Source organism: Leucoraja erinacea, chromosome 24, assembly GCF_028641065.1.
Source record: "Leucoraja erinacea ecotype New England chromosome 24, Leri_hhj_1, whole genome shotgun sequence".
Lineage (NCBI taxonomy): Eukaryota > Metazoa > Chordata > Chondrichthyes > Rajiformes > Rajidae > Leucoraja > Leucoraja erinaceus.
Window position 1 is genome coordinate 22,085,277 of NC_073400.1, and position 14,100 is coordinate 22,099,376.

The 14,100-nt window shown below is 46.6% G+C and overlaps 1 protein-coding gene across 2 annotated transcripts in view; it reads left to right on the plus strand.

Moving 5' to 3' along the window:
- Positions 1–3,364: 3,364 nt before the first annotated feature.
- Positions 3,365–14,100, plus strand: part of LOC129708776 (voltage-dependent L-type calcium channel subunit alpha-1S-like) — a 115,331-nt gene continuing 104,595 nt past the window's right edge. For both annotated transcript variants that reach the window (XM_055654732.1, XM_055654733.1), the window contains exon 1: positions 3,365–3,675. In XM_055654732.1, coding sequence (XP_055510707.1) covers positions 3,506–3,675 — 170 coding nt within the window. In that variant the 5' untranslated portion in view covers positions 3,365–3,505. The remainder of the gene's footprint in view (positions 3,676–14,100) is intronic.

Sequence of the window (14,100 nt, forward strand, 5' to 3'; positions counted from 1 at the left end):
ATGAAAACATAGAAAAAAGGTGCAGGAGTAGGCCAAACGGCCCTTCGAGCCAGCACCGCCATTCAATATGATCATGGCTGATCATCCAAAATCAGTACCCCATTCTGGCTTTTTTTCCCATATCCCTTGATTCCCTTAAACATCCAGTGAATGGGCCTCCACTGCCTTCTGTGGCAGAGATTTCCACATCTCAGTCCTAAATGGCCTGCCCCTTATTCTTAAACTGTGACCCCTGGTTCTGGACTCCCCCAACATCGGGAACATTTATCCTGCATCTACCCTGTTCAATCCTCTAAGATTTTATATGTTTCTATAAGATCCCATCTCATCCTAAATTCCAGCGAATACAAGCCCAGTCGACCCATTCTTTCATCATATGTCAGTCCCGCCATCCTGGGAATTAACCTGGTGAACCTAAGCTGCATTCCCCCAATACCAGTAATGTCCTTCCTCAAATTAGGAAACCAAAATTGCACACAAAACTCCATGTGCAGTTTCACCAGGGCCCTATACAACTGCAGTAGAAACCTCCTTGCTCCTAAACTCCAATCCTCTCGCAATGAAGGTCAACATGCCATTGGCTTGCTTCACTGCCTGTTGTACCTGCATGCTTACTTTCAGTGACTGATGTACAAACACACTCAACTCTCATTGCAACTCTCCTTCTCCTATTCTGACACCATTCAGATAATAATCTGCCTTCTTGTTCTTGCCACTAAAGTGGATAACCTCACATTTATCCACTGACAAAACAATAACTTCAAAAAGCGATTCCTAGATGGTAGGTGGCTTGTGTAAATTACTCTTCAACTCTCTGGGTGATATGCACATCTACACTGAACCTCTGACCCCTGATCCCTGAAATGTAACCCCTCAGACATTTATCATTCTGTAACCATGAATCAGTCACCTCTGCTCCATTAGTACAGCCTGACCTCTTGGTCAAGTCAAGTGAAGCTTATTGTCATATGCACAAGTATGGTGAGGCTCAGATACATTGAAAATCCCCTCCCTGTGTGCAGTAGGGCATCACAAGGGCAGATAGACCTGCTGCCCTTTGGAAGGCGCTATAGGTGCTTCAAATCCAGGACAAATAGACTCAGGAATAGTTGTTTTCTGAAAATTAAACATAAATCACACACACTGAATTATATAACCCGGACCTGTGAAGCCGCAAAAAATGCTTCTCCCTTCTGTTTTGTTTTTGACTGTTTTATATGGCACTGAAACACACTGAGTATAGTGACAATAAATGGCATATATATATATATACATTTGGTCAAAACACACTGAGAAAATAAATGCATGGTATCAGAAGAAGTGGTCTGTAGTGTTGCGTTGCAGAGGTAGGATCTGGGTTGTGCAGGTTGGTTCAAAAACCTGACAGTTGCTGGAAAGTGACTGTTCCTGAATCTGATCGTGTGGGACTTGAGGATTCTGTATCTGCTGCCCGACAATAGCAGCAAGAAGAGGGCATAGCCCAGATTGGGGGAATCTGTGATGATAGTTGCCACCTTCTTGAGGTAGTGCCTCGTGTAGATGCTTTAAATGGAGGGGAGGCTTGTGCCTGTGATGGAAAGGGCTGAGTCCATTAGTCAAGTCGTCAAATTTATTTATATAGCACATTTAAAAAACTCTTCTTGACCAAAGTGCTTTACATTTGTTATAAGAATAGTATACACAAGCAAGTTACATACATATATACATACATAGCCCTCGCTCAGAGGACGTCAGGAAAGGCTTGGGAGAACAGATAAGTTTTTATTCTAGACTTAAAGGAGTCGATGGAGGGGGCAGTTCTGATGGGGAGATGGATGCTGTTCCACAGTCTAGGAACTGCAACCGCAAAGGCGCGGTCGCCCCTGAGCTTATGCCTAGACCGCGGGACATTCAGCAACCCCAAGTCGGCCGATTTGAGGGACCTGGATGTGGTGTACTACTCTCTGCGTTTTTTAATGTTCTTTTTTTATTGGAATTGCAGTGTGGAGCCAATGATGCAATCCGTCAGGATACATTCCACAGTGCATCTGTAGAAGTATTTGATGCTTTGCCAAATCTCTTTATACTTCTAAGAAAGTGGAGGCAATGGCACGCCTACTTTGTGATTAGATCTATGTGCTGGGCCCAGGATAGTTCATCTGAGATGCTAACGCCCAGAAGTTTCAAGCTGCTGACTCTTATCCACTGACTTATCATTTAAAACTGACATGTGATCTCTTGACTACCCTGTTCTGAAGTCAATGATCAGTTCCTTGGGTTCATTGATGTTTTTGCCTTTGCTTATCATTTCCCACAGACACATCATGCTTTCTTGTCTGAATTCTCACCCTCTCACTTCTCCCACAAACCTATTTGACTGGATGATAACTACACACATTTTACCCCATCGCACATTTCTCCTTATCCTCTCCATCCCACTTGCCATTGTCTCCGCAATTTACAACTATTTTTTAAATCTCAATTTTCCTGAGGAAGGGTCCTGAAACATTAACTCGCTTTGTCTTTGCACAGATGTTGCCATTTTGAACGTTTCCAGCACTTGAATATTGGTCATGAATACATCTTGGCTGTGACTTCCCTCATCTCACCTTCTCAGTGATTTTGCTGGGCGACTTGGTGCAGCAGATGGAGGAGATGTTGCTTCACAGCACATGGAACCTGATTCAATACTGACCTCCAGTACGGTTTGTGAGGAATTTGCATGTTCTCCCTGTGAGTTTCCTCCGGGAGCTCCTGTTTCTTTCCATACACCCAAAATATATAGGTGGTAAGGCAGATGACCACTGTAAATTGCCCCTTGTGTGTAAGTGAGTGGTAGAATCTAGGGGGAGTTTGGAGAATAAAAAATGGGATCAATGCAGTAGGTTGTTGATGGTTGGCATGGACTTGTGGGGCAAAATAATCTGTTTTTGTGCCTCACATGGCGAATTGCCCTTTCTGGGACAAAGGCCCCTGTTGACCTTCCCCTCCTCCCTCAGACCCCCTTCCTTACCTCCAACCTTTACCTCAGGCCCCCCTCCCTTGGTCAGACCTCCCCACCCCCTCATCTGTCATACTCCCCCGACATCAGATCCCCTCCCACTCCCTCTCACCTCTCTGTCCACCTTCCCCCTCAGATACCTCCCTCTCTCTGACCTTTCTCCTCAGTCCCCCTCCCTCAGACACTCTTGCCCCTCTGATCCCTTCAAACCATTCCCCTTAGAGCCTTCTTCCTCTAGCCCCCTTCCGTTCCCTCAAGACCCCCCACCCTCTAACCCCTGATGGGCTGACTTGATTACTCAGTGGGTATGATTACAGAGTGACCACCAGTCTCCTCCCCACACTCCCTTCATTCCCTCTCTGCCGATGCAGCTGTTAACTCCCTGGATCAGGCCCATCGGACACGGCTTTGCTCTAATTTTAACTGTTGGTATTTCTGGGCGGTCGAGAGCCGAGGTCAGCACATCGCGCTGGCAGAGCGAGTCCCAGAGCCCGGGGAGTACAGGCGGCGTGGGGGAGACCCATCATGGAGACGAAGCCGGAGGCGGACGGGGATGTGGCGCAGAAGAAACGACTGGACAGTAAGAAGGGCAAGAAGCCGGTGTTCGTCGGACCGCCGAGACCCGCCAGGTCCCTGTTGTGCCTGAGCCTCAAAAATCCGCTTCGCAAATTCTGCACCAGTATCGTGGAATGGAAGTATCCTTGCCGTCGTCTTGGCGGTTGGGGGAGGGAATCGCGGCGTCGAAAGGGAGGGCGGAGTAAGGGAGGGCGGGGGCTGGTGAGAGAGATGGTACTAGGATGGGCGAATGGAGGGGGGCAAGGTGTTGGATGGGTTTGGGTGGGAGGAGAGAGAAGATAAATGCGTGAGGGCGTGGTTGTGAGGAGATGGAATGGGAGAATGGTGGGTAAACAATGATTGGATTGGGAAGGGTAGATTAGATGAAGGCATTGGAGGTGGGATGGAGAAGATCATGGCTGTGATGCGTGTCGCATGGGTAGGGTGAGTGGGATGAGGAAGGTGGTGGGTAGGGTGCGTGGAATGGAGAAGATGATAGGTGAATTCATAGAAACATAGAAACATAGAAATTAGGTGCAGGAGTAGGCCATTCGGCCCTTCGAGCCTGCACCGCCATTCAATATGATCATGGCTGATCATCCAACTCAGTATCCCGTACCTGCCTTCTCTCCATACCCCCTGATCCGCTTAGCCACAAGGGCCACATCTAACTCCCTCTTAAATATAGCCAATGAACTGGCCTCAACTACCCTCTGTGGCAGAGAGTTCCAGAGATTCACCACTCTCTGTGTGAAAAAAGTTCTTCTCATCTCGGTTTTAAAGGATTTCCCCCTTATCCTTAAGCTGTGACCTCTTGTACTGGACTTCCCTAACATCGGGAACAATCTTCCTGCATCTACCCTGTCCAACCCCTTAAGAATTTTGTAAGTTTCTATAAGATCCCCTCTCAATCTCCTAAATTCAATGAGGAATAGTGGATGAGGAGAGGTGGTGGATGATGGGTGGGGAGGATGGATGGGGATGTTGAATTGGAAGATTGGGTGAGAACAGAAGGTGATTTTGCTTGATTAGTGGGGAAAGTATCTGTGTGTCCGGGATGGACAGAATAAATATGTTAGTACGGCCTCATAGCTCCAGAGACCCAGGTTCAATCCTGACCCCCCAGTGCTGTCTGCATAGAACTTGCCTCTTCTCCCTGTAACCACATAGGTTATTCTTTGTACTCTGGCTACCTCTCGTATCCTGAAGATGTGCCGATAGTTTAAATATTGATTGTATATTACCCATTAGATGGCAAAAGAACCAAAGGAAAATGTGAGAGAGGAGGGTTAAGGGGGGAGTGTGTATGTGGAGGGAGGATGTTTTGGGGAGGTAGACAGGAAAGTTATAGAAAGTTGTGCTGGAGTAATGGCATTCGGATGGACAGTAGCAGGTAAGAGTATTGAGGGGGATGTCTGAGGACAGTGCAAGAGGATGCAAAGGATGGATATGGGTTTATGGTTTCTGAGAAACGGGGAGAGGGCAGCAAGAGTTGAAGGAGCAGCATGAGGTTGAGTGTGGGACAGGCAAGGACGGACTCAAAGGGCAAGACGAGGGGAGAGAGGGCTGGGGAAGGAGAGGACCAATTGGGATAATGAAGTGCGAAGGTGAAGAGGAACGTGAAGTGGAGAGACTGAGTGAGAGCGGGGAATGTTGTGGTTCCGGACAAGAAGACACTAGCAGAAAGAGAGTGGGGATGGGGAGAGCAGAGTAGAGGGGAAACCTAGAGGAGCAGGAATATGGGGCGGGGAAAGGAGGGGTGAGAGAGAGAGAAGAGGAGAAGGAACAAATAGGTCGTTCTGCAGTTGTACAGGGCCCTAGTGAGACCACACCTGCAGTATTGTGTGCAGTTTTTGTCTCCAAATTTGAGGAAGGACATTCTTGCTATTGAGGGAGTGTAGCATAGGTTCTTATTGAAACATATAAGATTATTAAGGGTTTGGACACGCCAGAGGCAGGAAACATGTTCCCGATGTTGAGGGAGCCCAGAACCAGGGGCCACGGTTTACGAATAAGGGGTAAGCCATTCAGAACGGAGATGAGGAAACACATTTTCACACAAAGAGTTGTGAGTCTGTGGAATTCTCTGCCACAGAGGGTGGTGGAGGCCGGTTCTCTGAATTCTTTCAAGAGAGAGCAAGATAGGGCTCTTAAAGATAGTGGAGTCGGGGAATATGGGGAGAAGGCAGGAACGGGGTAATGATTGTGGATGATCAGCCATGATCTCATTGAATGGTGGTGCTGGCTCGAAGGGCCGAATGGCCTACTCCTGCACTCATTGTCTATTGTCTATAAAGAGCAGAGGGGTAGAGGAGGATGAAGGATGGGAGTAATGAAGAGACAGAAGAGAAGCTTATGGAGAGAGCAAGAGTTTGGCAGAAAAATGGAGGGATGAGAAATGGAGCAGAGAGAGGTTCAGGGAAAGGTGAGTGACATGGTGGAGGGAGAGGAGAGAGGAAAATGATGGAGAGATTAGAAAGTGAGAGAGGAAAATGTGAAGAAAGGAAAGTTGGCAAGGAACATAAATCATGAGCAATTAAAGATTCAGATTCAGATTCAGATTCAACTTTATTGTCATTGTGCAGTGTACAGTACAGAGACAACGAAATGCAGTTAGCATCTCCCTAGAAGAGTGACATAAATATGAGCAATAAATAAATCTATTTACGTGCATACAGTCATAGTATTTTTTCCTGGTGGGAGGAGTGTCCGGGAGGGGGTGATTGGCAATCACCGAGGTACAGTGTTGAGTAGTGTAACAGCCGTAGGGAAGAAGCTGTTCCTGGACCTGCTGGTCCAGCAACGGAGAGACCTGTAACGCCTCCCGGATGGTAGGAGGGTAAACAGTCTGTGGTTGGGGTGAGAGCAGTCCTTGGCGATGCTGAGCGCCCTTCGCAGACAACGCTTTCTTTGAACAGACTCAAGGAGTGTGTGAGAGTATGAGTTTTCTCACACTGTGTGGCAAATCTCTGTAATTCACTGCTGTCAAGGGTTGTGGTGGAGAGCTGCGGATCATTCAATACATAATTCGAGATAGGTAAACATTTGAATCTAGGAATTGAGATTTCGGGTAACTGGTGGAGTTGAGGACAGCATAGATCAGACATGATTATATTGGGTCATAGTTTAAGCTTGAGGGGCTGAGTGGCCTACTGGTGTTCCTGTTTTCTTTTGTTCCTATGCCCTTGTGAGTGGAAAAAAAATGGGGGAGACTTAAATGATGAAGGCAGGTAGTGGGGAAAGTGAGAGAGAGCATGGGAGGAGATGAAACAGGAGAGATATGTGAAGGGCTAAACTGAGGAAGAGAAGGGGGTGGAGAAAGAAGGACTAATGACAAAGGGAGTGGGAGGGGAAAGGGAAAATGGAAAAGGTGAGGAGGTGGGAGTGGATGGAGAAAGTGAGTGGAGGATTAGGGTACGAGATGGACAGGAGAAGGGAGGTAGGCAGAGGGAGAGTGGCAGAAAGGGAGAGGAGTAGTTGTAGGGTACGTAAATTAGAGAATAGGAGTATGGTGGAGAGACGGGGGAAAAGGTGCATGTAGATGGAGAGGGGCGAAGTTTGTTGGTGAGGGGGAAAGTGTCGATAGAAGGAGCTGGGGGAGGCCGAAAGAGGAGTGGTGAGAAAGAATGGGGAGAGATTAGTGTTAGAACTGGGTAGAAGAGAAGGGGGCTGGGGAATATTATTTATTTATGAATGTGGGTGTGGGGAAAGTGGGGAGGAAGAGACAGAAAATCACACGCTGAAAGCAGCAAAGAGACAGGAATAGAGTGTTGTGAGTGTGACGGGAGATGCCTTTTGACACGGTTTGTGCAGCTGTCCTTGGTTTCAATCCATATTTGGTCAGCTACACCCAGCTTACTCTGGTCACCGAGCCTCTCTCTTGTATTAAAAGGAATTGCTGGCCTTCCCTAGCTTGTTATTACCAAGACTCTAAAAACTGCACCTCAGTAATGTCCCTGGTCTCTGACAGGGACACTCTTGTACAACAATAAGTGCATTGCTGCAAATTTCCGCCTTTATACTGTGACGAAAGTGGGGAGGCAGGCTAGGGGGAGCTTACGTTGTAGCTAGTTTACTGATGAAGTAATCTGGAAGGCTAGACTAAGGATCTGCTGACGCAAGTTCATCGTCATCCGATCATTGTAACTAATATTCCACAATGCTGAAAGGTTTCTAATTACCCTCTCATTATATCCTTTGTAAAAGGTGATCAGAGGTAGACATAGTGGTCGATGTCTGGCCTCTATTCCTACCTCCAATGTGCCCCCCCCCCCACTTTCCCCATACCCAATCATCTCCTCTTCTGCCCAGTTCTAATGCTGCTCTGTCCCTTTTGCCTCCACCTCTATCTACCCACCCTTCCCTATGCCGATCCCCACTACTATTTTGCCCCTTCTATCAACACTCTCCCCACTCCAACAACCTTCTCCATCTACGTTCACCTCCCCATCTTGCTACCATATTCCTTTTCTCAATGTTTCTATTGTACAAACCCACCCTCGTTCCTTCTGTCACTTCCTGTCACTATTATTTGTTGTTTAACCAGCATTGGGTAGATAGGAATAGGAATACTTTATTGTCACATGTGACTAGGCACAGTGGATTTCTTTGCTTGCATACGCAATGTATGCATTGTATACATGTATCCTAACTAACATGGAAATTAATAAATTAGTAAATCATGTCTCATGAATTTGGCTAATTTTATTTGAAGAGGTGACCAAGAATATTGACAAAGAGCAGGACAGCAGACTTTATCTAAGTGACTTTATCTAAGGCTATTGTCATGATCCCATATAGGCTGATCGGGAAGATTACAACACATGGGATCCGGCATGCACGAGGCTATTGGATACAATATTCGCTTGATGATAGGTGCCAACGTGTAGTAGTGGAGGGTTGTTTTCAAGAGTGGAGGCTATGAGTAGCCGTGTGTCGCAGGGTTTGGTGCTGGGTCCAATGTTGTCCATAATATATTAATAATTTGGATGAGAAAGTTGGTAGCATGATTAGTAAGTTTGTAGATGACACCAAAATTGGTGGTATAATGAGCACTGAAGAATATTGGCTAATGGTATAATAGAACATTGATAACTGGGAAATCTTGCCAAGAAATGTCAGATGAAATTTAACTCAAAGTGGTGTGTTTTGGGAACTTAAACCTGGGCAAGACACAAAGAATGGCAGGGCCCTGGGGGGTGTTCTTGAACAGTAACACCCAGGAGTACAGGGACATAGTTTCCTGGTAATGGTGACACATGCTTGTCAAGAGATTCAAGAGTTTTTTTGTCATAAGTCCCGGATGGGACAATGAAATTCTTACTTGCTGCAGCACAACAGAATATGTGAATATGTAAACATAGTACATAACGGGGGAAAAGAAAAAAAAGAATACGTTCAATAAATAACAAATATAGTGCAAATAACAAATGATAATATAGTCTTTTGCAGTTCAGAGCTCAGAGCTTATTTGTTGTTGTGTTTAATAGCCTGATGGCTGCAGGGAATAAGCTGTTCCTGAACCTGGACGTTACAGTTTTCAGGCTCCTGTACCTTCTTCCTGGTGGCAATGGTGAGATGAGTGTGTGGCCAGGATGGTGTGGGTCCTTGATGATGTTGGCTGCCTTTTTGAGGCAGCGACTACGATAGATCCCTTCAAAGGTGATGAGGTCAAAGCCGGTGATGGACTGGGCAGTGGTCACAACTTTTTGTCGTCTTTTTCGCTCCTGGACCTTCAAGTTGCCGAACCAGGCCACGATGCAACCAGTCTGAATGCTCTCTACCGTGCACCTGTAGAAGTTTAGGAGAATCCTCTTCGACATGCCGAATCTTGATAATCTTCTCAGGAAGTAAGAGTCGCTGATGTGCCTTATTTATAATTGCATCGGTGTGCTGGGTCCAGGAAAGATCTTCGGAAATGTGCACGTCCAGGAATTTGAAGTTATTGACCTTCTCCACCATTGATATGAACAGGATTGTGAGTCCTCATCCCTCCCCTACCATAGTCCACAATCAGTTCCTTGGTCTTACTGATGTTGAGAGCCAGGTTGTTGTGGTGGCACCATTTGGTCAGTCGGTCGATCTCACTTCTATACTCTGACTCGTCCCCATCTGTGATTCGTCCAACCACAATGGTGTCGTCAGTGAACTTGATGATGGAGTTCGCATTATGTGCGGCTACGCAATCACGGTCAACTCTTCGTGGTGCTCAGACGTGTCAGTCCTATCTAACTCCTGCTCTCCGCACCTGGAACACCTGGAGGTGAAGTGCTGCTCCTTCTACTGAGGGAATTCACCTCCACCATCCTGACCGCGGTCTACATCCCACCCCAGGCAGACTTTCGGCTGGCACTGGAGGAGCTGCACGCCGTGGTCCACAACCTGAAGCAGCCGAGGCATTTACCACCGTAGCTGGGACTTTAACAAAGCTAACCTGAAGAAATTGCTACCTAACTTCCACCAACATGTCTCCTGCAGCACCAGAGGATCAAACTATACAGAGCTGGTCGGGGGCGTCAGAGGAACAACTCCAAGACTGCCTGGAGTCTGTAGACTAGGCAATGTTCAGGGACTCGGTAACGGACCTGAATAAATACGCCACAGTCGTCACAGACTTCATAAGGAAATGTGTGGAGGACTGCGTTCCAACAAAAACCTTCCGAGTGATTCCTAACCAGAAGCCTTGGATGAACCATGAGATCCGCATTTTTCTGAAGACCAGATCCCGGGCATTCAGGTCTGGCGATTCAAAGGTCTATAAGAAGTCCAGATACGACCTTGGTAAGGCCATCAAAAAGGCCAAAAGTGACTTCTACTCTAAGCTGGAAGATGAGGCAGGTGCTCGGCAACTGGCAGGGCTTGAATGCCATCACCTCCTACAAGGCGAAATAAGGAGGTAGCTGAAATGACAGCGAAGCATCACTTCCTGACGAGCTCAATGCGTTCTACGCACGGTTCGATAGGGAGAACACTGATGTGCCTTCCCGAGCCCCCATTCGCCCTGACGGTATTACAGTCACACAGAGGCCGACATCAGAGGATCCTTCAGGGGGGTGAATCCTCGGAAAGCGCCTGGACCTGATGGTACACCCGGTCGCATTCTCAATACCTGTGCAGACTAACTGGCGGGAATTTTTGCGGACATTTTCAACCTCTCACTTCTGAGGTCTGAGGTTCCCACCTGCTTTAAGAGGGCATCAATAATACCGGTGGCCGAGAAGAGTAAGGTGACGTGCCTCAATAACTATCGACCAGTGGCATTAACATCTGTGGTGATGAAGTGCTTTGAGAGGTTGGTTATGGTGCACATCAACACCTACCTCGCCAAGAACCTCGACCCACTACAGTTTGCATACCGCCACAACAGGTCAACGGAGGATGCAATTTCACTGGCTTTCCACTCCGCATTGGACCACTTGGACAATAAAAATACTTACGTCAGGCTGCTGTTTATGGACTACAGCTCGGCGTTTAATACCATCATCCCTTCCAAGCTGGTTACCAAGCTCACTGAACTGGGCCTCTGTGCATCCCTCTGCAATTGGATCCTCGACTTTCTCATCCACTGACCACAGTCTGTTCGAATTGGAGGAACCACTTCATCCTCAGTAACAATTAGTACGGGAGCACCTCAAGGCTGCGTGCTCAGTCCCCTGATTTACTCACTCTGTACCCATGACCTTTATCGGCTGTAGCATTGAGTACAAGATTTGGGACATTATGTCATGTTCGCACAGGACATTGATTCGACTGTACATAATATTATGTACAGTTCTAGACCCCACACCACAGGAATTGTGATGAAGGCAGAGAAAGTGCAGAAGCGATTCACAAGGTTATTGCCTGGATTGGAGAGATTAGATAGACTGGATCTGTTTTCTCTGGAGCAAAAACAGATATCTGAGGAGTAGTTGGTATCTGGAATAAGCTGCCAGAGGAGGTATTGAATAAAGGAACAGCAACGACATTTAAGATGCATCTGGACAGTTGAAGGGTATGGAATTAATGCAGGCAACTGTGACAAGGCACAATGGTCTTTGTAGATGCTGTGAGTCGAAGGGCCTGTTTCTATGCTACACAACCCAATGATTTCAACTTCACAGCTTTTGTACTTAATGGCCAGAATGTATCTATTTATTTCCATGATTCACGGATGTATTGGGAAGTGACAATGTAATCTAATCAGAACCATAGATCTATCTGACTGCTGTAATTGGAGGGTTATCATATGAGTCAAAATACTGGCTGAGGAATTCTTAGCTTTTCCCTTTGCCCTGAATGGGCAGCTTGTGATGGCTTAAGCTCTTGTCTTCATTATATCTTTTTCGTTTTCCCTTTGATCATTGCGGGATCGTTGACCGTGATTGTGCCAGGAATATAGATTTTGAGGGTTGAGAGTTGGCCATTCAATCGAATAAAATGATGTGATGACTATTGCTGCAAGAAGAATCCTGAACTAAAACATCGCCTATTCATGACCTCCAGAAATGTTGCCTGACCCGCTGAGTTACTCCAGCACTTTGTGTTCTATACAAGATTCAAGCATTTGAAGTTCTTTGTGTCTCCATTGCTGCAATGATGTGAGGTTTGGGGAGAACCTGTTGAAGAGGATTTTCCAAAGTAATTGTTAAGGGTATCTCCCCAGGTTCTTCGGGAAATATAAAAAGGTTACTTAGGTTTCAAATTAATAGAGAAAGACATGGATGCAAACAGCTGTGTACCTGGAATCTGATGTTATTCCATAGGTCATAGGAAGATATTTTGAAGATATTTTCCAAAAGAAGCGTTCATGCATTGGATCTCATGTTGAATTTTGTTATCAATGTGCGGCCTTCAAAATAAGTCAGTCAAATTTATTCGTCACATGCATCAACCAAGGTACAGTGAAATGAATTTGCCATGCAGCGATACAGTTGAAAAAAAGAACACACAACGCACAACAAAATCCAACACAAACACCCACCACAGCATTCTTCACTGTGGTGGAAGGCAACAACATTCAGTCAGTCCTCCTCCCTTGTTCATTCGTGGTCGGGGCCACAAACACTCCACAGTCACCACCATGGGCGGCCGGATGTACAGGCCCTCACTTTGGGATGATCGAAACTTCGATGTCGGGATGGTCGAACACACTCCGCGGCTTAGAGCGCCACTTTCCTACCGGAGACCGCGGGCTTCAGGATGCTATAGGCCGCTGGGCGGCGGTCGGAGCTCTTCTCCGGCGATCCCCGGCAAGGGATCCCAGACTCCGGATGGTAAATCCACGCCACGCCACGCCCGTGGCTAAAAGCTCCACAGACCACAGCCCCGTGATGTCAAAGTCACCAGGCCAGCGATCGGAGCACTCCTCTCTGACGATTCCCGGCAAGGGCTAGCCCCTGCTCCGCGATGGAAAAGTCCACGCTGCGTCCACTGCTGAAGCTCCGGGCCCGACTCCGAGAAAGGCCACCACAATCCAAGGTGATAGGCCGCGAGAGGGGAGGCAGAGAAGCGACATGGAAAAAGTTGCCTCTCCATGAGGAAGTGACCGAAAAACGGTTCCCCCCTTTCCCCCCCACCACCCTGCACACAAGACACACCGAGGACACCAAAACAAACACTTGGTCACACCAACAAAAAACAAAAAAATCAAAATAACGAAAAGCAGGGCAGCCGGCTGGCAGGGCAGCGCCCCAACGACATTAACCGAAAAAAAAGCAAAGCTTTGATTGCTTCCTGAGACAATCCTTTCATTGCCTTCAGGTTGATTATAAATCCAGATTTAGTAGGATTCTGCAAAGAGGTTTGCTACAGATTGGAAGTCAACATTGGTATTTGCAAGAATGACACGATTGCAAATGTATTGGTGGGGTGGACACCCTGTTTCGACGAATGCAATCAACCCAGTGTGCACAATCAAATAAGATCAAATAGAACAAGTTGTCCTACAACTTTAGGCTGTGCACTCCATAGGCAAGAAGAAGAAATGTACTGGGTATTGGTGGTTAATGATATATTTGTCAGATTGGTCTTTCTAAATGTCCAAGTCTGAAGATTGTCCATTCTGATTTGACGTTGATCCTGTAGAGAAAGGGTCGTCAGTGAGGAATAACATGAATGTACGAAGATGAACAGCAAAATTGTGATGAAGCATCCTTGCTTGTTTGGATGAAGATGGTGATTGCCTTTAAACCTTTGTAGGTCTCAGGACCTGTGTGAATTTTGTAGGGCAGTCAAGAAAGAGTTAATCGCTGAGGGCCTGTAGGGTATTAGGTAGTATCTAGTCAAATTGGGCCTAAATCTTCCACTGTGTAAATTATCAAAAGCTTTTGCCACATGGATTTAAGCTATGGACGATAACTGATTATAGTATTTTTCTTGGAGCTGCTCTGTGAAACGGTTTGAATCTACAGGGAGGAATGTTTTGGCAATGTTTAGGGTACAATTAAGAAGTATATAGGGAAGAATTTCCCAGTGAGACAGAGTGGGGCAATAGTTCAGTAATTTTCCTCACAAGTTTAAGTTCCTTAGAATGTTGTCATTGTTCCATATTTGGAGAATGAGTTTGTGCAGTTTTGCTCTTGACT